The 26,345-nt window shown below is 32.9% G+C and overlaps 1 protein-coding gene across 1 annotated transcript; it reads right to left on the reverse strand.

Annotated features, from left to right (window-relative positions):
* Positions 1 to 1,208: 1,208 nt before the first annotated feature.
* On the reverse strand, positions 1,209 to 24,987 carry LOC148623531 (solute carrier organic anion transporter family member 4A1-like). The gene is made up of 14 exons (XM_088565399.1): positions 24,908 to 24,987; positions 23,838 to 23,939; positions 17,449 to 17,501; positions 16,381 to 16,697; positions 14,511 to 14,708; positions 12,156 to 12,261; positions 8,137 to 8,258; positions 7,086 to 7,171; positions 6,819 to 6,957; positions 5,111 to 5,309; positions 3,496 to 3,631; positions 3,119 to 3,300; positions 2,266 to 2,330; positions 1,209 to 1,966 (listed from the first exon to the last, which is right to left on the reverse strand). The coding sequence occupies exons 1-14, from the start codon at positions 24,938 to 24,940 to the stop codon at positions 1,731 to 1,733; spliced, it is 1,974 nt and encodes a 657-aa protein (XP_088421525.1). The 5' UTR covers positions 24,941 to 24,987; the 3' UTR covers positions 1,209 to 1,730.
* Between the last annotated feature and the right edge of the window lie 1,358 nt (positions 24,988 to 26,345).

The following is a 26,345-nucleotide window of genomic DNA, read 5'->3' on the forward strand; positions in this document are numbered from 1 at the left end:
TTCACTGAATTTCAGTTTATCTGAGACAATGGATCGATAATTTACGAGAAGGCGGAACAGCAGATGTGGAAATAGCCAATATTTTAGTAGATTCTGAAAGAGTATCTATTTCAAAAGAGGCTATTGGGCAATTTTATCACCCAATACGTTCTCGTGTCCATGGCCATTCCAGATTCGTTACTTCGAAAATTGCAAGGAACTTGTTCGTGTGATGGTGTTACAATGTTTTGCTACTTCGTCGAGCGCTCTCTTTCCTAATTCCCGCCATCGTTTATACGTACTATGAAAGTCACAAAGCGAACACGGTATAACTTGCGTTTACAGTGAACATGTACGTGACTGCGCTTATATAAATATTTGAAATAAAACGACAATTTTAATCAAACTTCCTGTTCTAAATGACGTCACGCAGAATATAGATTTAGTGTCAGGAACTGTCCAGGGGTCTGACAGTTTAGATCAGCTTTTCGTATTTCTTTGTCTCGACCCAGAACAGTTTCTGTCAGGATCTGTCAGGGAATAGGACGAAGTATGTCATGACCCAGGACAGCCTTTGTCATAGAACAGATTCTGACAGATTTTAAGAGAGGTTAGAAGTGATCGCATCTGTACATTACTGTGAACAGGCAAGTACGGTTTAGTCGATCATTACCGTGCCCAAAACTTAACCACTGGTACATAAAGAAGAATGAAGAAGTTTACAATGAAAAGTTTTTCAAATATCCGCCAATCAAATTGACAAGTTTCAGTATGGATAACAAAAAGATAACCAATTGATGTGAGAATTTCCATAATCTGATTTACAACTCGCATTTTAACAGTTTCGAGTTAATGAAGTAGTTGAAGGGTATACAACCATGAGCATATTGAAAATTCGAGCTTAAAATGGTGCGGTTCAGTTATCTAAATGCAAGAAGGGCCGTTTTTTTTTAAAAGACTGCATTAAAAAAATAACATTGATTCTGAATTAAAATAGATCGCAGTAATTAGTTATTTTAACCGCAATAACGTAACAAAGATTGGTAATAAAAAGTCTGTAAATCAAAAAGGCACTGTAATGTATAGAATCAAAAATATACGCAATAGGTCCAAGAACACGTGGAGTCTGGATCATGCTTAATATCGATTACAGTTTCTCTTTTCATATTTTGTAATATTTTTATTTCGATATAAACAATAAAAAAAAACATCATTAATTATGTTCTACATTAACAAAATACATTTTATTTGGCATAATATCAACAACTTAATCTATAATATAAAAATACATATGGCACTGTTTATACAATACGAATCATTTTTAACCCATTTCACAAGTGTATAATAATAAAATATACGTACGTATGTTAAACAGTCAATCCCTGGAAAAAACATGTAAGTGGATAATAAACACCGCTACTATACTATCGCAGGTGGTTTTTGTTTATTTTGCTTGCACTTGTACTTCTACGTAAGGCACGAAATTGAAACCTGAGCTACTTATCATTTACATTTATCATGTACAGAATATCAAATATTGCAATACTAATATGACAGGATTTTTTTGTATTTACAAATTCCTTAAAACAATATGAAAAAAGCATAATTAAGAAATTGTTTTCCACCATACAAATCTTGGTGTATAAAAAAATTGACATGAAATCGTTGTTAGGACAATACCATAATGTGTTCCATAATATCCAGTTATAGCAATATTTAAAATTAGCAGATACAAATGTAAATGTCGTCTTTCATGTAGTTATGTTAAAAGATTTAGCTGTTCCATTCCGTGCTTCAAAAACTATTGCTAGCAAATAAAAGAAGGCAGATAGAAATGAAACGATTAACCACCATATCATTATACCAAGAGCCATTTTATCGTGGCTGTAGAGCAAACAGTTGCCTTTATTTCCACATGTTCCGTCCAAAAATATCAGACATGCATTGTCTATAACCCAGCCAACTAGAATCGGCCCCGGTATCGTCCCTGAAAAAGTACAAGATATTCATTATCATTTGTAACGGTTATGTTATTTAAGGACAGTAAAAACAAAGATGTGCACATCTTACTACATAAATGTGTCCGAGAACTATGATAAATAAGGAGCAAATGCTTTAAAAGGTACTGTCCATATTTACGGAATTAAACATATCAAATTTTACACAGTTAAAATAAAAGCATTAACACTGGGATTTATCAAAGTGCGAATCGTCATGTGCAAATATGCATATTATAACATGGCAAAGATTAATATAACTTAATATCTAAAAGAAAAAAAAACTCACCAAGCAAACGAATAATTACCCATTGCACTCCTAGCGCGAATGGTTTAATGTCTGCTTCAACTACTCTGGAAATTTAACAGTTAAAAAATCAAACAGGAATGTCACACCAACTTATGCTACATGGTTTCTTATTTTCTCCACTAACTAAATTATATATTTTCGTCATAGTCGTATGTAATGCAGTCTTGTATGAATCCAAACGAAACATTTTGGAAATGTCTGATTTTGTGTTAGAAATAATAAACCCTTTCGTGTTAACTGAAGGTAGTCAACGAGTATGCTGGAATTATGCTTCTCGTGAGAAAAATTTGTTTGTTCTTCGCAAGCCCCATTTCGCGGATGTATGTGTCAAGCAAGCCTAGAAGTAAACACAAAAGGTTTTGTTTGTTTGCGTGATTAACTGTTTTGTTTTTCTTTTATTTAGTTTAGTTTAGTTTTGTTTTGTTTTTGTTATATTATGTCTTTGTTTTTTACATATGACTGTGTGTGTGGTTTTCCCGTCAATAAGGCTATTAAAAAAACTACGATAACAAGTTTTGTTTAAAGCCTTTTTGGAAAAAGATAAGGAAAACAACTTAATGTTCCATTAGAATCAATACGAACCAGAAATGTTCCTTGCCAGCTCACAAAGAGAACAGAAAGTAGAAAAAATGTTTTTAGATCCTACAAGCAGTGACTGGATATAATTAAATCTAAAAAGTTAAGATTTTTTAAAACCTTAGTATTTGTTTTCAATGTGGCGCTAAGGCCAGAACTTCAATATCTTCAGAAACAAAATTAGAAAAAGGCTCTCTTAAATGGGAAAAAAAAGAAAATACTCGACAAGAAAGAATTGAATTTCAATGCTAACTACCTCATAATACTCATTGAGTTTGGAGTTGTAGACGCCAGAACAAATACCAGTGCTATAAAAATACATGGTACTACGTAGTATATCTTATCACAGTCATCGTCACATCGACCGTATAAAGCTGTTGCCTCAGATTTTGTCCTGTTCAAATTTGCTGCAACACAGCTGCAGTTGCTGTAATACCCCTTTAAATAACATTGATATAAGTTTAAACATATAATTGTTGAGAAGAAATGGCCTTATTTGGTCCCTCCATAATAGTACCAAAATCAAGTTTGAATCAGTAATTTTATTTTGTATTAAGATTTGTTTTGTACATGGAAAAGAGTATTTATGTATAAAGGGAACATTAGATCTGGACTATAACTTAAATGCCTTACCGGAACAGGTTGATGGGTACAACCCGCATGACATGATGAAAAATAAACGATGTTATCTGAACCACAGACTGGTGTAAATCCACTGTATAGACATTGACAAGGATCCTGACATTGGTCTGTGTACCCACCTGAAACACTGTTATAGACAGCTGTTAGTATGTTGAGTCGATTAGTGTTATAATGAATGATCATACAAAATACCAATGCCGGTATAAAATATTTTGATCGATGTTGTGTTGATATTAACATGGCCAAGACTTTGTACCACCCTTTATTGCACATGTGTAAAGTTTTACCTTTATTGGTAAAACAAACTTTGATATAGATTTCTATATGAGTTTTAATGTTGGATTTTTAAAACTTTTTTTCAAATTAGTTTTTTTCAATACATATCTTGAAAATTCATATTGCCTTGCTTATTAAAGATATTGCAGGCAAACTGAGTTGTTTAAAGCAAAGAGGAAGTAGATACATTTTTGAATTGAAAGGCTCTTATGAAAAGGCTTGAAATAATAATGAGTAAATAAATTGCTTAATAGTACTTTATGTACAAACAACTTGTTTTGTTTTGTCATCAATACTTTAGTACAAACTGGTATTCGAAAATAAAAGCAATCTTTTCTAAAATTAAACAACGAAAAATACTTTTCATGAAAACGAAGCTAAAGAAATCATTTCGTTCACATTATAAGTGAAAGAAGCAGTCCATTTCTTTAAGAGTAATGGCAAGTAGGTTTACATAGCTTTTCATAACAACATATGTCTATATCATCATATATCAAGGAGTTATATATCATAAACCGCAATTTTACTGTCAGCAGTTGCTCATTTTACATTACGCAGATGATACATAAAAACGTTTTTCAAATAAAATAGAATTAAAATCTTGCCAAATGGGATTATTTTATTCATTTATTATATAAATTAGAGTGAATTTTTTAATGTGTACCTATGTAGCTAATTTCGATAGTTCTGTTATTTCACTCTCGGACTTGTTCCTGCCAAAACGTCACAACAATTTTCTCTTGTGATGAAAACTTTATCGAAGTCAATGGTCAATTTACGGAATACAATTTATTTGAAAATAGCAATAAAAATAAGAAAATTTAATCGATTATCGTGAATAACCCCAACAAAATATTTTGTGCCAAGAACGCGTGTAGATACAATTCGTGGCTCACGGTACAAGTTCACAGCACTCGCCATAACTACGCATTCTTCGGCACTTATCTACTCTTTCCAATCGCCATACTAAAGACGTTCGACGGAAAAGCTCTAGTTATCGTTTTCCTGTTATGACATTGGTTAAAAAAGATCCTTTGATGATGTCAACATTTCATCTTCAACAATTAGTTAAGAATAAATAATTTATTATCATGATTTGCCAAGATATCACTTATTTCTACTGAAACACTCAATGCTCAGAATTTCAGAATTCATTATCTCAGATAAAAAATAAAATGAACTATCGACAGTTGAAATAATTTAAACATAACTCTTTTGTGACAACGGATTCTTCATTCTTCAGAAATTCACTGAAACTCACTGACACGCAAGTGCAGTGTACAGTCGATCGCAGGTGGGAACTATTCACCGCTTAATTGTATTCACTTACTCTGTACTACCGGAATATGGGACCTCTTCACCAGCTAGTTTGACCTCTGGACATCCAGCTATGAAACTTATACCCATGATAGCTGAGACAAAGGCACAGATGAAAGCAAGTCGGAGCATACCTTTTAACTCTAGATGGAAAGCACGAATTATTATACCACCGCCTGTTGTCCCTATAGTGCCACTTAGTATCAAACCAGCTGTAAAAAAGAACTTTTAAAATGAAGTTTTGTAAACTTTTTAAGTATTAAATAGTTGTACCCAAGTACATTCATTGTGATTTCTTGACAATCACTGAATGCTAATATGGAAGAATGCACATCCTAGTAATACATGACCTTTTTATCTATACTTTTTAAGCTTGCCTAAAATAGTAGCACGAAGAATACTACAACTGAACATTAACATATACAAGGGCACTATTTTTATATGACGGCAGAAACAATATAGCATCATGATGTCGTCAGAATAGCGGTCGTCGTTGGCGTCCTTTAATATTTTTGTTTATTTAAGATAAGTTGAGTAAACCTCATCGAATGTTGAAATTGTTACGACATGGCTAAGGGCTCTACAGTTTTTAGAGATTTTGGCCCCTCCCCTTAGAAAAAAAAGAGTTAAAAAATAATCGTTGTCATTAAAATTGATAGAAAAAGTGCATTGTTAATCCGATTTTGATGATTCCAGTGCCAATGTTTTTCTTTTATTATGTTTAATATGTCTTAAGAGTTGTTACACAATAGACTTATCTTAAATTTTTTTCGAATTATAGAGGTACAAAATTGGGTCACGCCCCAAAACAATAACTTTTACATTTCGTCCTATTTTTAAATAACTTTTTTATTCCTTATAAAATTCCTGTCTGTGTTTTTCAATCAAATTTCATGGATTTAGAGTTATAAGGTAACAAAGGGATCACAAAGCTAACATTCGTTAAGGGGTCCATTGATGATTTTATAAAATTTATGGAATTCATTTGCTGTTTATCATATCCGGATCCTTTGAGGTATCGAATTAAAAGGTAAAGATGTTTTATACGCACCCTCAAAGGAGAACTTCTTTTAAATGAACATCAAATTTTGTGCAATATTGTGTCCTACCATATACTTTGACTACAATGAACTTCGTTAAGTGTGTAAAACTAATTGTGTGTCCACACTTTCTTAAATGAACAGAGTTCAAAATGTGGCGCTCGGTGTAGCTCTTTATTTTATTTTGTTGGGTGTGTAACAAAAAGTCAACATGTCACTGCAGATTCAATCCAAAAGCTTTAACTTTACAGGGGCTGTAAATGTGGTGGAAAGCATTGGTTTCAAATTGATTCGAGAAACACAGATTTGTTTCATATTTGAAGCATTAATTAGCAATGTTTTGGAACAATTAGTGCAACTACAGACGAAACCGAATATGACTACATTTTTACATACTGTCTGTCCGCCAAGTTGATTGTTCAGATGTCCTTTAAGATATTGGCACTGATACTTGGCATATACCTACATCTAGATGAATTACAGTTTTGTTTTATATTTTGTTCCAGCAGAATGAAATACGATCCTTACAATTGTGCGGTGTGGATTTTCAGTTTTTCGTTGTTTTTCAGACGTCCTTTAAATTATTGATCAGACGATATCCAGATGAGTTTTCTAAATGGAATTGAATTTTCATTCAATTTTTGTGAAAAATATTGTAACTAATCAATTTGCTCAACTCACCCAATAGATAGCCAGCAGTAGTGAACTCGAGATTATACTGTTCCATTAAATATTTAAATGCAAACGAGCCTACCCCAGTCAATACCAATGTATTGGCAGCCCCAGCTAAAGTAATCATCAGAAAGATCGGATTCCTTATCTGAAATACATAAAAGTAGTGGATTTCGTACCTAATTTATTTGTGAATCAGATGTAAAAAAATATTTTTGAAAGGTTAATTTTCAATATATTTTAAAAAAGACCAATAACGAAATTGTCATCATATACCTGTTGTAGCATCACTACGAAGAACTTCTTGATGTTCTGTTGAAGTGACAGTTCCTCTTGTTGTTTGTCATTATATGAGCTGGTGTCTATAAAATGGAATATTATAAAATTGCAAAGACATGGTTTAAATCACAACATTTGTCGATAATAAAGAAAGGTATTTGCAGAGCGGGCATAATTTTCTTCAATTTAACGATATTCCACTATTATAGAATTATTCACATCACGAAAATATTATCAATGAACTAATATCGCACGGATAGGAATCTGGGGTTGCTCCGTTGTTTTTTGGTGGGACTTTTTTGGAGTTCGGTCTTAACAAAGTGTCTCCTGGAATTACTTTATTGTAGCTAGACCCTTACCGAATTTTACTAACTTGCAATAACCTTGGTTCCCTTGATTACTCTTCCAATGTGAGTGTTGCTGCTGGCTAGACAATTTTCACATTGTAAATTCTTTAGTTTTTTTTTTTTTTGTGGTATTTTGTTTTCCATTACTTTTACTTTTGATTTTCACACGTATTCGTATTTTATTCTGTCAACTCCATTGAATATGTAGATCGTCTCGGCTATTTAATGTTTTCACGTTTGGTCATTTACTTGAATTTTGAGTCCACCAATTGATGCTTCAGTATATCTTTTGCCGATATTATGTGTACATTAAAACACTAAATAATTACAGGTATAGCTCGTTAACTGTAGGAGTTCCAGGTTAAGGAAAAAAGGTAAAAAAAATCTTTTTACAATTATAATTAAATCCAGAAATGAACCAGAGAGAGAGTCAAGCCAACGAAAAATATCTACTGATCTACTCTAACGTGTTTACTTAGTCACTGTCCAAAAACGAGATGACTTAAATTACCCTCACAATACTTTAAATTTCAAGTGTAAAACTGCAACACACTTTTTTCATTACTTCCTGGAAGAATCGCCTTAACAGAAATTAATACGATAATATTTTACATGAAATTATCTATTTACACTTTCATTAACATTGTACGAAAACATGATTTTAAATTGATTGATAGTATTTATATGTTTTGTTTATATACCTGGTAAGCGTTTTGGGTAACCAAATATTGGGATGGCGAAGACAGCAAAACCAGCAAGAGAAATTGTAAAACCTACCCACCATGCTCCAACCCATCGAGGATCGAAAAATGTTATATCAATACTGTAAAATAAAATTTTAACTTATTACTGCAGATGTTAGATTTAACTGAGACAAAATAAAATATAAAGGACGAAGTCAACATTGGTTTCCGGTTTCTGGAAAAGTTAATATCCGATTCAAGGGAAACTTTGGGATATTGTTTCATACTAGGTAAGCAAGATCGCTATTGGTAAAGGAAAATTTCAAGGTCCCAGCAGCCAAAAAACTTTTTTTCCCAAAATTGAGGTTTGAGGATAATAACTCAAGCAGTAAGTTTACATTTGGTTTAAACTAAGCATTGGGATTTTGTAACATACCAGAAAATTGCAAACCCTATCAATTGTTGGTAAATTTCGTTTAAGGTCAAGCCCACAGTCTTCAGTTCATCTTCAATTTCCTTCGATAAAATGAGGATTCAAACCAAACGTAAGAATATTGTTACATGCTTGATAAGTAAGATACTTATTGATTTCAGAAAAGTTTTGGTCAAGGTCAAGTATGCAAAAGACATTTACATTTTTTCTTAAAATATTAGGATTCCAGACAAAAAATTAAAAAGTTTACATCTGATGGAAACGGAGTTTTTTAGAATATTGTTCCATACCAGATAAATGAAAATACTATTGATTTTTATTTTCATTTGCAGTCAAGGGCATAGTTGAAAAAAAATCAGTTTTTTTCTGTAAAATTTAATTTTCTGGACACTTACTCAAAATCTTTGCATCTGAATCAAATGGAATTTTGGAATATTGTTACATACCAGGTAAGTGAGAACCCTAATGATTTAGGGGTAATTTTATTTTATAGCAAATTTACATTAAAACATTTCAAAGAAATTTGTTAACCATCCTGTTATGAAGAAAATGCATGAAGGAAGATAGTACTGATGGTATACTGTAATTCTTTAAAGAATTTTGTTTATGTTTAGACTTTGCATGCTTAGATTTTGAGTAAGTGTCCAGAAAATTAAACTTTACTACATTAAAAGGCCTTATTCTATTAACCTAGGACCAGTGCCTTTTTCCTATTACACGTTTTTTGTTGTTTTGGTTTTGCTTTTTTGTTTTGTTTTGTTCTGTTTTCGTTTTGTTTAAAGTTTTTATTTTAATTTTTTTTTGTTTTGTTTTGTTTGTTTCTTTATTTTATTTTGTTTTATTTTTTGTTTTATTCTATTAATATTGACTAAGTTTATTTCATATAATCTGGGAATTTATCCTCTAATAACGTTAAAATACGATAAAATGTTTTCAGATTACAATCATGACCGCGCAATACGGAAAAATATGAAAACATAACATAAAAAATGTCGACTGTTTTCATTTGATTTGGGAAACGGTCAGTTAATTACCCATCGGTATCAGCTGTTACCTTTTTCGTTGCCTCAGGTAGTAGTAGGTATATAGGGGTAATTAACTTGATGTTCCTTTCATGAACATTCAATTCATGTATATTATTACAATACACATGAGTCAGATCATGTTTCAAATTCAAAAGTAACAACTATCCAAGGAGCCGATGTACTCAGAGAGTAAAATGCAATGTTGTCTTTTCTGCCAAGAAGATTGAGTGTTGTTTTTACACACTTTTCCTCCATCAACACAAAATTAATCATAACTTGTAATATTTAAGATGAAATGAAATATCTATGACTAGATAGTAGATGGTAAATATAAGGTTCGCCCTGTATTGTTTGCACTATTTACATGTTTCCTTATTTTTGTGAATGTTCTTTAAACTCTTAATAATTTGCGATAAAACGATATCCACTGGGATGTGCCAAGTTTCGATAACATATTCCCAACAAATTATTCAGTATTAAAATGTTTAGGGACTGTGATTTATAATAATATTTCTCTTTAAAAAGCTGAGATAATTCGTTTGGCCGTGGTCCAAAGAAATCACTCATCTTATTTACTCAGTAGTATAATAAGATTTGCAAAATGAATTATTTGAACGTTACGGACTGGGCATTGATTTCAGACTTTTTACAGAATTTTACTTAAATATTATCTCTCAGAATTTGAATCATGACAAATATAACCATTTTACTTAGTTGTCTAACCAACACAAAGTACGACGTCAATAGTCTTTCGCCAAGGCAGAGTTGTACGCTAATGATGATACTTGATTTTTTTTGGGGGGGATAACAATTCATAACTAAGTGTTTTGTTGTTTGACTCATCCATAGTAATCAATGATTTAAGTAAATAACATTGAAAAACAATGTGCAGTGACCATCGGCCCTTGTTTGTAGAATGTTTATTTTTCAAACTTCAAATCTACCTTTAGAGAGTTTTAAATTTGTATATAGTTTCTAAAGGTTATTATGAATATCTAAAGTCTGCAAAGGAAAGGCAATTTAGTAATTTTAAGGATATATTTCACATCAAGTTTTAGTTTCAATTTCAAATTTTCAAATTTTCAAATAGATATTGATTCAGTATGTTTATTGTTTTAATTGTAGCAGTCTTCAGACAATTAAAACCACGTGGTTAAGTTGGTTTTGCAGCAATTAAAAAAACTGGAAATGGGAGACATCACAATACTCCATTATCAGAACACCTTTGTCTAATTTTCCCTATTTAATTGCACTTAAAGACAAACCATTTCTTATTGTTTTACAACTATCATGCTTGATTGACCATAACAATTTATCTAGACGTTACAACCCAGTTCTTCCTTTGGTTTCATTCTTTTTACAATTGTTTTTTTTTACTTTAAAACTTACCTATGCATACAAATGGACTAAATAGCCCCAGCAGAGGTAGTGCTTTTGCATGCCCATTTTATATTTCCGCGCGGAAAAATCTTTTGTCACGCAAATTTACATCGACTACACATCAATATATAAAGAGTGATCAAGGGAACCAGATTCTAGCGGAAATCAAAAGAATGTAATCCATTCAAAGACCAGACATGAAAAACAGACAAACACAACAAAGAACATAAAGTAACTAAAATAATACATACAAAGAAACAAAAGCAAATGAGCAACCACGACTCCACTAAAAACTGGGAGAATGGACCAGGTGCGCAGGTAGGGTAAGCGTTCTCTGCTTTTCAAGAAACATCCGCCGAGTTGCTCTTAAAAACTCAATACCGAGGTAGACGAAAGAGGAATTAAAAACTATGACACGTTAAATAAATCAGTTTTCATAATCCGCGAGTTCATGATGACGACCATAAAACCTCTGTAGTGATGATTTCAATCTTGTAGCAACATAACCCTATTCATGTAGCCTAATTGTAAGGAGTCTAGCGCGATACAAAAAGTCTGCGTAGTTACGGCAAGCTATGGCATAACGTATGAATTGTGATATGAAAACTCCATAAGCAGGTGCTGAAGGGATGTTACCACAGATGAAAGAAAACTTGACAATTCTGAATGAGAAATCATCACGTTTGTCGTAAAGTTTGGTCAATGGTTTTCCATTACCATCGATCTCTATGTGAAGCTCAAGATATGAGGCTGACTTCACAGTGCCTGTAGTATTCTTTATCTCAAGTTCTTTGAGGTAGATGCGATGTATCAAGTCCCCGAATCTAGGATTGTTTAACGTTAACACGTCATCTATATAGCGGAAACTAAGATTTAAGGATCTAGCTAATTGATGTTCTTTCTTTTGGATCGGATCAGCTATAAAGTCAGCCCCATAAAAGTGAAGGAATAGATCAGCAAGAAGAGGAGCACAATTTGTTCCCATTTGGAATGCCGACCGTCTGTTGAAAAACACGTCCACCACACTAGACAACTATGTTGTCGATAAAAAAATCCAACATTTTGAAAAAATAGAATATATGGCATTATTACCAATGAGGCAGTGATCCACCGAAAGCCAAGCAACAAACAATTAAACTTCTACAGTCTAGTCCAAACCAGATTTTGAAAAGATTATCTAGAGGAAAATAATTATGTACCTGTCCATTTTTACTCTATCAAATTCTACATAATAGTTCTGTGTGATCCATCCACCAGACAGAAAACCTATCGCCGTACCAACCGCTGACGCTGAGAAAGTTAAACCTGAAACCAAACACACTATTTGAGTCAATTCTAGCTATTTGTGGGAGTATTAGAAAGGGATCGAATTTGATTTTTTTTATCAACCAACGAAAGCGTGTTGGTTATACAGAACAAGCAAATTCCTGTTTTTAGTGGTGCGAGATTTCGTTTTCTTCCTTAAATTGGCGTTTTCGAGTTAAGGTTGTATACGTAAAATAAAGGTCACATGAACTCGTTATTCAATATATGATACAATAAAACTATAGCATTGTCGACGTCAAAGCGATTTGTGAATTTGCTACATAACGCTACAACGACAGCTGCTGGAAATCTCAATGTTGATATATAAATTGACCACAAAATGCAGCGTGTTTTTAAAGAAATAAGTATGTACACTCCAGATTTCTTTTACCCGTGAGAAAAATTTACAGTATTTTAACTCATTCTAGTGCGCTTAACACATAAAAGAGACGGAATTTCCGAAGAATCGTGCAAGAAATTTCAGTTATCAATTTCACAAAAACAAGAGGCTTCCAGGAGTTTGAATCGCTCACCTTCTTAAATGTTTGCCTTCCAAGGGCAGTAACTCTAACAAGAAGTTTTCCGAAAAGTTTTGACTCCATGACGACTTTGGTAGGACTTATCATGATGACCCTTTCACCAATCGGAAGTTTAATTCAATCTATTATAGTTTTCAAGATATTGACTGAAAACTGCAAAAAAAATGTATTTTGTTTGCCTTTCAAGGGCAATAACTCTTATATGGTGTCTGACAACTTCGATCCCTGGAGACTTTTGTAGGCTTTATAATAAGAATCATTTAAGCAATTGAAAGTTTCATTTTATCTATCATAGTTTTCAAGATATAGGCTGAAAACTGTGAAAAAAATCAATTTTACCTCTCAAAGGCAATAACCCTTACATGAAGTCGTCTGATAACTTTGATACTTTGAAGACTTATAATAAGGATATTTTAGCAATTGAAAGATATTGGCCAAATTTAACGGTTTTGGAGATATATGCAAAAAATACTGTACGACTCCTATGTTCTATTTTTAGTAAAGGCGGCAATGTTTTTTGAAATGTTTCATCTCTCATTTCAAAAAAGAGCTTGTCGGAGTAAAACAAACTTAAAGCAACATACTTCAAAGATGTGGCATGATGTTGCACTTTTAAAAAGATGAAACTCATCACTTCAACTGTTGTACGGCCGTCTTTATTAAGTTGTTGACGAATATGACATGTGTCCGTCAAGAGAATATAAGCAGATGGTTCCCTTTCTTGAAATACACATAGATATCGATGGTAAAGAAAAAACTATTGACCAAACTGTACGACAAACACGATGACTTTTCATTCGGTATTGTCAACTTTCCGTTCATCTGTGGTAACATCCCTTCAGCACCTGCGTAAAGTGTTTTTATATCACAACTCATACGCTATGCCATATCATGTCGTAATTAAGCATACTTTTTATATCGAGCTAGACTTCTTACAATTAGGCTTCTGGAACAGTGTTATGTTGCTACAAGATTGAAGTCATCACTACAGAAGTTATATTTGGTCGTCATTACGAACTCGTGGATCGTTACGGTGTATCCATCTTCACCATGAAAACTGATTTGCTCAACATGTCATAGTTTTCCTTTCCCATTTCGTCTACCCAGGGCTTGATTTTTTATGAGCAATTCGGCGGATGTTTCTTGAAAAGCAGAGGACCCTTACCATAGCGGTGCACCTGGTCCATTCACCAAGTCTTTAGTAGAGTTTGGGTTGCTCTTTTGTTGTGTTGGTCTATTTTCCATGTCTGTTTGGTTTTTTTTTTTTTTATTCCTGGTTTACATTCTTTCGATTTCCGCTATAATCTTGGTTCCCTTGACTGCTTTTCCCTATTACATATTTTATTAAAACGGGCATATCATGGACGCTTATTCTACCGATAAACTAGATTCTAGACATTTTGTATAGAAATAATCCGAATGGAGAGTTGAAATACTTGCTATTGGAATGGTCAGGAGAATTTCGCATATCTGGATTGTTTCACCAAAAACTGATCTGATGGGTTGCATTCATTTTTTTAATCATCATCGAAATGTCCTGCGTGAAAGATGTTTTGAAGAATTAAAAAAACAGTTTAAACATATTTGTGATGGATAAATGACTGGTCTGTATTATTTAAGCTTTTCCAATTTACGAGTTGTTTTTTTTTCTTAACCTTAAAAACATAATTTAATTCCAAAATGTGTAATAGGATATTTAATCGATACTACCTATATAGAGTGCTGCCTTTGCGTTTGATTCATTGTCATCTATATAGGCTGATCCCAGTGTAAACATGGCAGTGAATCCAACACCATGTAACATATTCCCCATCATGAAGATAGTCAGATACTTTTCACCGATAGGTTCACATTCATTTGAAAACTGATTTCCACTCGTGCAATTATATGTGTATTCAGACCCATATTCTACAATAATGATAATTCATAATTAACATTTATCAACAATTGAAATATTACAAAAATCCCATGATGAAAATACAGTCTTTATGGAGTTTAAAGCAGATGTAAACTTGACTGGACAATCGAAAGTTAAGCTATGCTGGGTTAGGGATTAGGTAATTTGACGAAACTAATTTGTGGCTAGGAATTAAGCGATCAAAAAACCGAGTTGTGAAAAAGTTAGTAGTCATCAAAGAACCTAGTTGTGGCAATGGTATAAGTCATTAAAGAACCGTGTTTTGGCAATGGTATAAGTCATCAAAGAACCGAGTTATGGCAAAGTTATTATTCATCAAAGAACTGAGTTGTGTCAAAGGTATAAGTCATCAAAGAACGTAGTTGTGGCAAAGTTATACGACATCAAAGAACCAAATTGTGGCAATGGTAAAACTCATCAAAGAACCTAGTTGTGGCATTGGTATAAGTCATAAAAGAATCTAGTTGTGGCAATGGTATAACTCATCAAAGAACCGAGTTGTGGCAAAGTTATAAGTCATCAAAGAACCTAGTTGTGGCAATGGTATAAGTCATCAAAGAACTGAGGTTAAGTCATTGAAGAAAACTAATTATGACTAGTGCTTGAGTAATTGATACACCGAACTATGGTTTGGGATTGTACCATTTAAAATGAGTTTTTCTTCCAATTAATTATTCCAAGGATCGCGTCTTTTGTCTAGGAATTATGTCATTGCAGGAGTAATGATTTTTTTATATAAATTGTTCTTTGTGCTGATGTAAATGCTTTTTAATACACTGGTATATTCACACTGCAATGGAAGAGTGAGGTTTAGTGCGCTGTAAAACCTAGATTTAATCCACCATTTCGTTTGAAATGCCTGTACCAAGTCAGGACCATAGCGGTACCAGCTTTTCCGGTGATGTAATATCTATTTTGCCTGACTTATTTTGGACTTGACTTGAATATGAATCGGATTATTGTTCGGTAATTTTGTTGTAACCCTTATTGAAGGACCCGAATAATGGCACTAGAGATTAAATCATTAAAACTGAGGTTTTGTTAGGGATTAACTCATTAAAACCTTGATCGTTACTACAGAACGGCATGTGAGTCATTGCAAAACAAACTTGCACATGGACTAAGTCGTGTCTAGGAATCAGGTCATAAAAGAACCTAGACATTAATCAAACCGATTGATTAGGGATTACGTCAGCTTAGGTTATAGTTGTGGATAAAGGTATCGTTATTGAGGGAACGGAAACAACAAAATTTTGACTAGAGATAAATTCACTGCGGAACTAAGAATCGGATAAGGCTAGGAGTTAACTTATTTAAAAAGTGTGGTTGTTCACGTTATTGACATGAAATTATTCAATTCATATAAAAAAGAAACCAAAAGATAAAATGTTTGTTGTCATTGAGTGGAAATCAAAGGGTAATATATTAATTCTCTTTCATGTAGTGGTAATAATTTATGTTTTTACTCATTTTGTTCGAAAGTCGAGGAAAAAAGACATGAAGAGCTTTCAAGACGATGCTGAAAATTGCTTATATTTAATGACTTGCTTAGGACCGAAAAAATAAATAAAAAATCATTAAAGTTACCCGTATCAAGATTACTATCAATATATATATACGATATTACATGTTAAAGTATACAACGGTTATCATACAACTTACTTATATATGTATATTGATCCATTAAATGGGGAATCAAAAATACAAAAGATCCAATAGCCATGACAACTGTTCCCCCTGCTACCCATGATGCCTTGTTATAACGACGTCCAATAAAAGTTACAAATAGAACTACGATCAAGGCGCCAATGTCCATTGAACTAGGAATCAGTGCTGATTTCGTAGATGGAAGCTTAAACTGTCGCTCTAGTGATGGAATTGCAGAATTTGCAATACCATTAATGGCAAACCCTTCTATGAAGCATACAATTGACACAAATATAACGTAGCACGGCATGTTGTTCAGCACTTGCAGGGATCTGAAATTGAGATTTAAATCAACTCAATTGAACTATCAAAGACAAGATTTATAGATAGTATCTAATGCTCTAATAAGAAACAAAATAAGAAATTACTATATGTATGGTAGATGTATACAGGTTGTCAATTTTAAAACAAAATGTTGAAATGATGCTGTATGGACAGTAAGAACTGAACTTTCAAGCCTTTTTTCTAAATACATATTTTTCAATCCTTGAGGAGTAAATATAAGTTATTTATAAGTACATTCCCATCAAAATCAGTAGCCATGCATGGTAACATACTGAAAAAATGACATGCAGTTAGGCTGTGCCTTTGAGAGGGGAAGCTATTTGTACTCAAACAAAATTTAGTTTTGTTGATCACTTCACCACTAAGTTGTTATATCGCTGATATCTCGACAAAATATTACGTTGTGCGTTTGCGTTAAAAGTTCAAACCAATCACAGCCTTACTGCTGGCGTCACTTCTCCGATACGTCACTTCTAACAGAAAGATTTTAAGCCATTCATGTCTTGACAGAGAATATACAAAAGTATGACGTCACTGGAACTCCGTCCTATTACTGTGTTTTAGTACAAATCAAGGGTGCTTTCCCAAAAATAATAGCGGAATACAATGTTTTATCAAACAAAAAAATAAAAAAACTAAGAAACAACATAGGAGGAAAGCATGTATGGAAGAGGTTGAAAAAGAAGTCACTATGTATTTAATTCACTTAACTGACATTTTCAAAACAACTGAACTTACTTTGGTCGGAAGGAGCCGTAACCCCATTTCATATCTTCACTTTGGTCACCTGTCTAAAACAAAAAAATTGGTCATCAAAGAATTGTGCGTAAATTTCATTTCAACTTTCGACAGTAATTCATTTTGACTTTTGATAGAAGATAAAAGTTTCGTGTTTCTATGGAAATAAATATTTTGTCTTGGTACAATGATTATATGATTGTTTTTTTACAATGATACATTGTTATGCTGAAGACATGAACTTTTTTTTTCGAATGCCACAAATATTAAGCAGAAAATTAAAAGTATCGAGACCAATAACAGACTTGGACTTTTTGTATCGTGCTTGACCTCTTACAATTAGGCTTCTAGAACAGGATCAGAATGCACCAAGATTAAAGTAGTCACTTCAAAAACTTTTATTGTTGTCAAGCATGAACTCGTGGGTCGTTATGGTACATCGATTTTCACAATGTGAACTGATTTGTTCAACGAGTTATAGTTTAACTTACCTCTTTCGTCGACTCCGTTTGTAACATTTTATGAGCAACTCGACTGGCGTTTTTCTAGAGCAGAGAACGCTTACCCTACCGGTGCACCTAGTTCATGCTCCAATATTTGTATGGAATGCGGGTGGTACATCTTTATCCTTGGAATATATTCTTTTGATTTCCGCTCTAATCTTATTTCTTTTCATCACTCTTTGGTTAGATTTGACTTTTATTTTCGTTGAATTTAATTGGTTTTATTTTTCAAATTGAATTGTCTGCATAGATTAAAAATATACAACTATTCCAAATTCAAAATAGAAAAAAAGTAGTTTACTTTCACGGATAAGTTCAATTTTGTCATTTTGGTGAAATTTGTTCTTCTGTGTAACAATACACGCGTTTTTACTTAGGTTAACACACTTGAAAGTGTAATGTTTATTTGCATTACGTTGATAGAAATATTTCCAATATTTTTCCGTTTTAATTGCTTAAGTTGCGATATATTTTAAAGAAATGAATATGGCTATTCGGACTGTACTCATATATCTGAAAAAAAAATATGCATTCCAACGTGGTCGAAACATAGCGGTTCAGTCTGATACAATCGACAGAGCTTATATTTGTGAAGCCTATTTAACGGTAGCATGGAAATTCTAAAAATGGAAAAAAATGGATATATAGTGCAATACTAAACTGACGTTTTTATGTAGGGATGGAAGAGTCGAATATCTCTAATTGTGAAAATAAGGTTCAAAGATAGACAATAATTAGAAACTCTTATTCTTTACAAATTAATCTATTACCAGCAGTTGTTATTTCAAGTGATTTTATTTGATGGAATGTGCTTTATATCCAATATTTCCGTAAAAAACTTAGGTGAGTAATACTTTTTTTAATTAAAAGTTTGCATGAGCTAAACTATTTTTTGTATCAAAGTTTTGAAATTGTGAAAATGTAACTTTCTTAGGAAAGTTGTCAGTCCGTGTGATCATTATTTCTATTTTGCTATCTGGATATAGACACTTATTTGTTATTTCAAAAACTAAGTGTATCAAGTATTATATGTTGAAAAAGAGCTATCAGTGCTCCAGAAACTTAAAAATGGATGGATAGTGATCCCTTCACAAAATCTTACAGTTAATTTAATACTCTAAGACTTGCACGTCTATGTTATGTTTTTGGAACAAGAAACTACATGACACATAGGTGTCTATGCCACAATGTATATGAGTTACAGCCTATCTACGATTCTAGTTGAAAATTACATGTACATTAGGGCAGGATTTTCCGTATTAGCTGAACTGTTCTTCTGAAAATGTCATTTACACTAATGAGCGTACTTTGTGTGGACTGATATATATGTTGGTGAAACCGAACAAACATTGCGAAACCGTAAGAATACACATCGATACGACATCAGCCTGGTTACGATCAATGTTTGAAAGTTCGTTTCATCAAAAATATTACCTATCATACAAGTGTGGACATGGACTGGTATTGCCCGAGTCGCAAGTATGGACGCAGACTGGTATTGCCAAAAGAGCAAATTTGAACATACGTTTTGTCTTGAAAGAGTAACCAATGGAACCAAGATTCTAGCGAAAATCAACGGAATGTAATCTAGGGACAACGACCGGACATAGAAAATAGACAAACACAACATAAATTAACTAAAATAATACATACAAAGTAACAAACGTAAATGAAAAACTCGGACTCCACCTAAAACTGGGAGCATGGCCCAGGTGCACCGGTAGGGTCAACGTGTTTGCATCGTCCATAAAACTCCTCCATTTACTGAAATCAATAATTGAATTATCTACATGTTTATAAATATATATTAACACTTGTTACTCAAAATCTACTGATATTAATGAATGGGGAACCACAATGACTTGCCACAACCATAAGACATGTCATATACATATTCCCCCTTGAATGTGTACTTGCATGGATGTGTTGAACTTGCTATGTCATGTTTTAAAATGGTAGGGGCCATAAACTAAAAAATTAAGTATGAGCAATCATTTTTAATTAGTAGTTAGTAAAATCATATCAAAATTTCATAATAATTGATCAACCATAACCATAAAGTCACCGCAAGAAAATCAAGTGAATATGGACGACGACGACACGGACGCCGCCGACGATGACGTCGCTGTCAGCATCATTTTTCAACCAAATTTGTAGTGTATGATTTGCTAAGAATTTACATCTATAATGTCTTTGTTTTTACATTAGTCCTAGTTAAACAGTTCTCTAGCAAAGGAGAATAAAACAGCATAATGGAAAAATTTCCAACCAACAGTCATGTACGCAACCAAAAACATTCAACATTCTTATGAAACGAAATCACAATACCAGTATATGAAGGACTTTAAGGCTAAATCCATCGGTACTGACTCCCAATTAACATTTCAAATCATTATTTCAACTAAATCATGTATCAAACAATTTTATCTAATTCTAAATAATCACATGCATTTGTAGCCTGAAAAATGTCTCCTTGGACAAAAACTGTATACTTGTCTTGCACCTGTATAAAATATATCAAGAGGCACTACCAGCATCATTTGGTTTCAGAACCAACATAACGTGTATGTACATTTAGCACTTCACAACAATGTCATTAACTTTTTTAAAATATTTACTTGCATATATATAGACAATTGATGTAAGAGGTTGGAATTCCGTTCTTTCATACCCCAAGCGAAGTCAGAAAAAAAGCTTGCCAGACAATCTCTAGCACTGCTGGAGTGATAAATAGACCATCCGTTCAGGCCTAAAAAATGTTTCGGTCATCCTACTGATCCTCCTTCAGACCACCTACTCATAAGTTTTTTTATTTGAAATTGAAAGAAATAACGTAAAAATTCTGCGGATTGTCTTTCATAAAATTGAAAACACACATGCCATGAGTGTGCTCTTGATCGTGGATAATCCCTTTTTGGAGTTCGGCACTTGAGATATTTTTTTTGTTTTTACCACCTCCGTCTAAACAAAATAATATACTCATGCGCCGAATCCCGAAAGGGATTAGGCTGTGGGCTAAGTCTATTACATGTTTGTTTAGTCTGTGCATGTATGGTTTTCATTGTATCTTTATGACTTATTTCATTTCCAAAATATCAAATGAAAATACCTACCGAAACTACAAAACATTAGAATAGTGCTCGGAAACATAACATTATTTTTTCGGCCTTAAAAATTTCTAATCAGTTGACTGGCATGCACCAATATCTGTCTTACATGCACTGGAAAGTGTTGATTTTATAACAAAAAAGTATTTTATTGGATCAAAAATTCAGCAAATGCTGCTGTAGGCTATACAACTCTCTATATAGCGTGCATATTACAAATCGAATCACTGGATCACCGATCGACGTTAGATCACATGATAATGCATTTATTTTAATTAATGTAATGAATGAACTTGGTCAGATGACAACTGATTTCCCCGAATACACAATGACCCACATTCACGGTCTTGACTATTTCCGGGGGACTGTGTAAACGCTTTGATGCTTTACACCGTCCGTGAGAGACCCCAAACGATAGCCAAGGACATTAAGAAACACCTCAGTCCGTCATGTTTTTCACATAAGAGTGCAAACCGGGTCTATTGAGTATTGAGTATATATGGAGCACGAAAACGAAAATTAAACCAAGCATAAGAACAGCCAGCTGATCGTCAGAGTCACTCATTTCGTACAAATGATTGGTTAAAATTGTGTTACGAAAGATTTTTGTGGATTTTAGTGCTTTATATCCACAAAGACAGTCGAATTATCTCCTAGAAGCAACGATGTTCTAGCTTTATAATGCACAAAATGAAGGATGTAACGGATATACGGAAAGTGCTATCATTTTCAACTTTATTGTTATAGTGTAATTTAACAACCCTAAACTTAGTAGACCGTACCGCACAGACAGGGAGCTGCTTAGGATTAAAGAGTTTTGTTCTGAAATGCCTTACGGTTGAAAAGATAATATCAAGGGTATCGGGAATCTTCCTTGTCTAGGTAACAGTGACATCAATGTAATGAAGCTGCTTAGCACCTATTAAAAATAAATGTACCCATGGCCAAAGACGACGGACACCTAGGAAAAACGATGCACCCAATCACGTTAATTCATATTCACTTTCAGACATATATAATACCATTTTGTCTCGTTTACACCAACCTTTAGGTGTTCATTACATAAGACAAAATCTTCAGCCTTTTGAAAGATCTTAGAGATTTTGCACTGGACGAAGAAATACAGGTTGTCTAGCATTATATCTGACGTAGCTCAGTTCCGTCCTTTAAACCTGTTAAATCTGAGCCTCTTCACGATGAGAATAAAGGGTTTATCCATATACCTTTTTCAAAAGAGCTATAGATGTTATTAACATCGTCAATATTGTTCATCATAAAAAGGTTGTTTCCAAGATTCCACCGTATTTCAAAAATCGATCTATACTTATTGTTCCTTACAGCTTTACAGCTAATACAAAAAGTAGTAGAATTTTCAACCATAAAAGACATTGCAGAATCTAAACATTGATCACTTGTATCACTTGCATTGGACTTCCAAAATTCATACGAATCCATACAAAAAATGGTATGTATCTTCATCTTGCTCCACGTAAGAGATGTCAATTCATCTTCGAAATATATTGTTCGCAAAGCAAAATGAACAGCAGGCTAGTTGCAATATCATCTACTTTCGTAGTGGCATTACTCATATGTGGATACTTATGTATCAGTCTATATAAAATTCAGACATGGCCAATGGTAAAGTGATTCATTTTGTAGAACAACCTACTAAACAAACGATGCTTTTTCAGTCTACATATGCTATATTTTTACATAACAATAATTATTTCTGTATTCAGATCTGCACTTTTGAGAAAATCGTACGTTTATCTCCCACTAAAATCAACGAAATCAAGCAAAATCAAGAACGATAACTCTTGCAAAGTCCAAATTTAATGTACAATCTATGTACTTTTTCTCTCAAATATGCGATAATCATATGAAAAACTAAGACTGGTTTTGTGTTTAGTAGCTGTTTCGGAGTAAGTAATAAAGCTGATTTTGGTGGGTACCTAGATTTATGATAAAAGAGACGACTTCAATTTTAAATTACTTGTGCATCAATATACTTTCATCTTCTGCATATATTTCACAAATGATTCACTACGTTAATGCAAGTACTAACTATTCTGAATTCCCTGAACGCCATTAATATTTACGTAACAGACACCTGAATATGGGGTATGAGGAAATGCGTCTCAAAAGATACCAAATTATTCTTCAGACATCAGTCCTCGGTTGAAAAATAATCAGTCTCTTCTAAAACAATTGGTAACGATTGCTTTTTGTAAACTATTCTTTGTATTGATATAAGCACTGATTTACTTATTATGACACTATAGCAAATTAGTTCTTCTATAGCATATAAATTCTATTTAATCACCACCGGCATATTCATGCCGCAATGGAAAAGGGAGGTTACCTAGATTTAACCCACCATTTCTTCTGAAATACCTGTACTAAGTCAGGACCATTGCGGTACCAGCTACTCCGGTGATGTAATACCTGTTTTGTCAGATTTATTTTGGACTTGACTTGACAGGGGATCGGATCAGTATTTACCCTTATTAGATACGTTTGAGTCATTCTCTGTTATTTCCATTTATTTGATTCCTATTACTGCTTTTGTGAGGGGTAGAAATTCAAACATGATTCAATACATGAGTATTTGAAGTATGCAGCTGGAATAAACTTTTTAAACAAAATTTATTGATACTTTTACGCTTATTGAAATTATGATTTTGGCATTAAAGATTAAGCTTAAGATAAAAATTAAAATACTTAGGAATTAAGGATTAAGAGTTAAGAAGTCACCAAAGGCAATAGTAATTATACCTACTGCCACGTGATTTCTTGGATATCCAATAACTGTATTTCTCTCAACTGAATCGTTTGTATCGACTGAAACCTTTTGTCGTACATTATTATCGTCTAGTTTTTCCTGGAATTCATTGTTAAAATACGACTTAATTATCTGGGTACGGTAACATTAACTTATAAAATTTAACAAATAACCAATGACTGGTGGTAATACAGACATATCAAGGAGAATTTTCTGATAATTCGGAATGTTTTAGCATAATGCGAGAATACATTTCTTAAGAGCAAAGTGTTCATTCAAGACCACTGGTGAATTTCAAAATAAGTCACAAGTATTGACATAACAATCGGATGTTTCTACTTTGTACTAACTATATACACTGACAACACTGACAACAGATACACCAATTCGGAATATCTGACGTTACACCTTTTTAAATAGATTTTGTAAATAATCCATAATCAGTAGAGTAATAATATGGAGAAAGGCATCAACTTTCACTAATACAGGGTGTCAAAATCAAAACGTACCGAATTGTCTTGTTTCGGGTACACCAATAATTCACTCAGCTTCAGGTAATGTACATTTCGAGCATTTTAGAATTTTTACCACAAAGGAATGCAGTTAACATTTTACAAAGCGAGGTTTACTTGGAAGTTGTTTTATGCAATAAAATATGTTTGTTTTATCATGAAATATTATGCTGTAAAGAAGATAGGTGAATAAATTAAATATTCCATCAAAAACAGACTGGGTCTCTATTTAATGTGCTGCTTAAATTTAATTTATTTCAGAACTATTTTTATTGCTTTGTGTGCCTATGCATATATATTAATATCCAAAAATTTATACGTAAGTATAAATCATTTACATTGGTCAGTCATCTATGAAAAACTTGTAAAACATAAATGTTATGGATAATAGATCGGTTGTATTGTAAACAAATGTGTGTCATGTTGTTTCTTGCGATTGTGTTAAAGTAAACATATTGACAAAAAAAACCTGCTCTTTGTTGTGTGTGCATTTTACAATTTCCCTAAAACATATAGATAAGAAATGTTTGTTTAACACAATATCAAAGTTCTTACCTTCATCTTTCCTGTGACAAAGTTATGCATCATTGATTCGTGTATATATAATATTTGCTGGACTTTTGACCTTTTACTCTATAGGTTTAAAGGATAGTCTCTTATTCATGAGCCTCGCATATTTAACGTTTACACCTTTGAAACACTGAAAATGAGGATTGAAGAGATTAGTTATCGGTCTTTAGTCAATAAGGATGAAAATAAAAGAAATAACACATGTAACCATGTTACAATCAATACACCAACAAATTATAGTTTTTTTTAAGCAAAAGAAATTAATTTGATAAAAAGGGTCATTAATTGTACTCGTAAATGCCAAAATATAATCACTTTTGTCTAGAACGCTAGATTGCGTGTGATCATATTTTAATGAGATATTTTTTGTCCATGTTGCAAGTTCTTCAGTTTTTCGTGTGCTGTGTTTTTTTCCATATCTTCATACGCAATTATATTTTATTCTTATTGAGATACATTGTGTACGTAGATTGTTTATATTTCCACGTTTTGCTTATATACTTGAATTTTGAATTTGCTAATATATTGCTAATTTCAACGTTTAAGACTCTAATATAAAACTTTAAAGTTAAAAACTTAAAAAAAAACGAATTGCGTATTTACTGGAAATAATAGATAGGCCATTACAAACGTATCTAAACATAAGATTGTCGGTGTACGAATGAAACACGCCGAAATATATGGAGTATTGTAGCAGTGCAGTGCGCAAGGTGGTTCGTTGTCATTTTTATATAGATGAATGAACACAAAACTTTCCGACATCCTGAACTATAAACTACTTGTTAGCTATAGCCTTCCCCGATTCTGCATTTTTCAATAAGAATTCAATTTATCGAAATCATCTACAATCGTTGAAATCAGTGATTCCTTTAGTTTGATAATTACAAATAGCAATAGCATCAAACCACAGAGAGTTGACATTCTTGAGAAAATTGGATTGTCAAAAGTATTATGGCTCAAGCAAATTTAATGATTATTTATCATTCTGCAATTGTCACGAGACACGTTGTCACAAACTGTAAAAATATGTTCATATTTTTTTTTTAATTTTGTTTTAAACTTAGTTGCTACTTTTCCTTGATTAATTTGACGATTTGTTTATTTTCAGCGAGACATATGATAATGATAGAAATCCCTTTTCTGGCCATATATTTTATTCCGCATGGTCGATTAATACAAAATGTTCCTTTTTTTTATAAACGCGGCCATTCTGAAAAGCACGAAACAGTGGCGGGTACAAAAGGAGGGTTTTGAGGGTTAAAACTCCGTTTTTGCTGGATATTTTATTTTTTTGTAAAATTTGCGTGTATACAATCAAATAAAACCATTAACCCCATTTCATTGAAGAAATTTCTTGTTTGGAACCACCCTCCACTTTTTTAATGATGAATATTTTCATGTCATTTATAGGCCACTAATCGAA

Source organism: Perna viridis, chromosome 2 (genome assembly GCF_037379345.1).
Source record: "Perna viridis isolate PV_CMFRI_1.1 ecotype Kerala chromosome 2, ASM3737934v1, whole genome shotgun sequence".
Lineage (NCBI taxonomy): Eukaryota > Metazoa > Mollusca > Bivalvia > Mytilida > Mytilidae > Perna > Perna viridis.

Bases quoted from the DNA above. Each gene is read 5' to 3' on its own strand.
- LOC148623531 (XM_088565399.1), bottom strand. From the start codon at position 24,940: ATGATGCATAACTTTGTCACAGGAAAGATGAAG. The intron at 3,301-3,495 runs GTAAGGCATTTA...TGTTATTTAAAG, and splicing joins GTACCCATCAACCTGTTCCG to GGGTATTACAGCAACTGCAG. The intron at 2,331-3,118 runs GTAGTTAGCATT...TTAAATTTCCAG, and splicing joins AACTCAATGAGTATTATGAG to AGTAGTTGAAGCAGACATTA.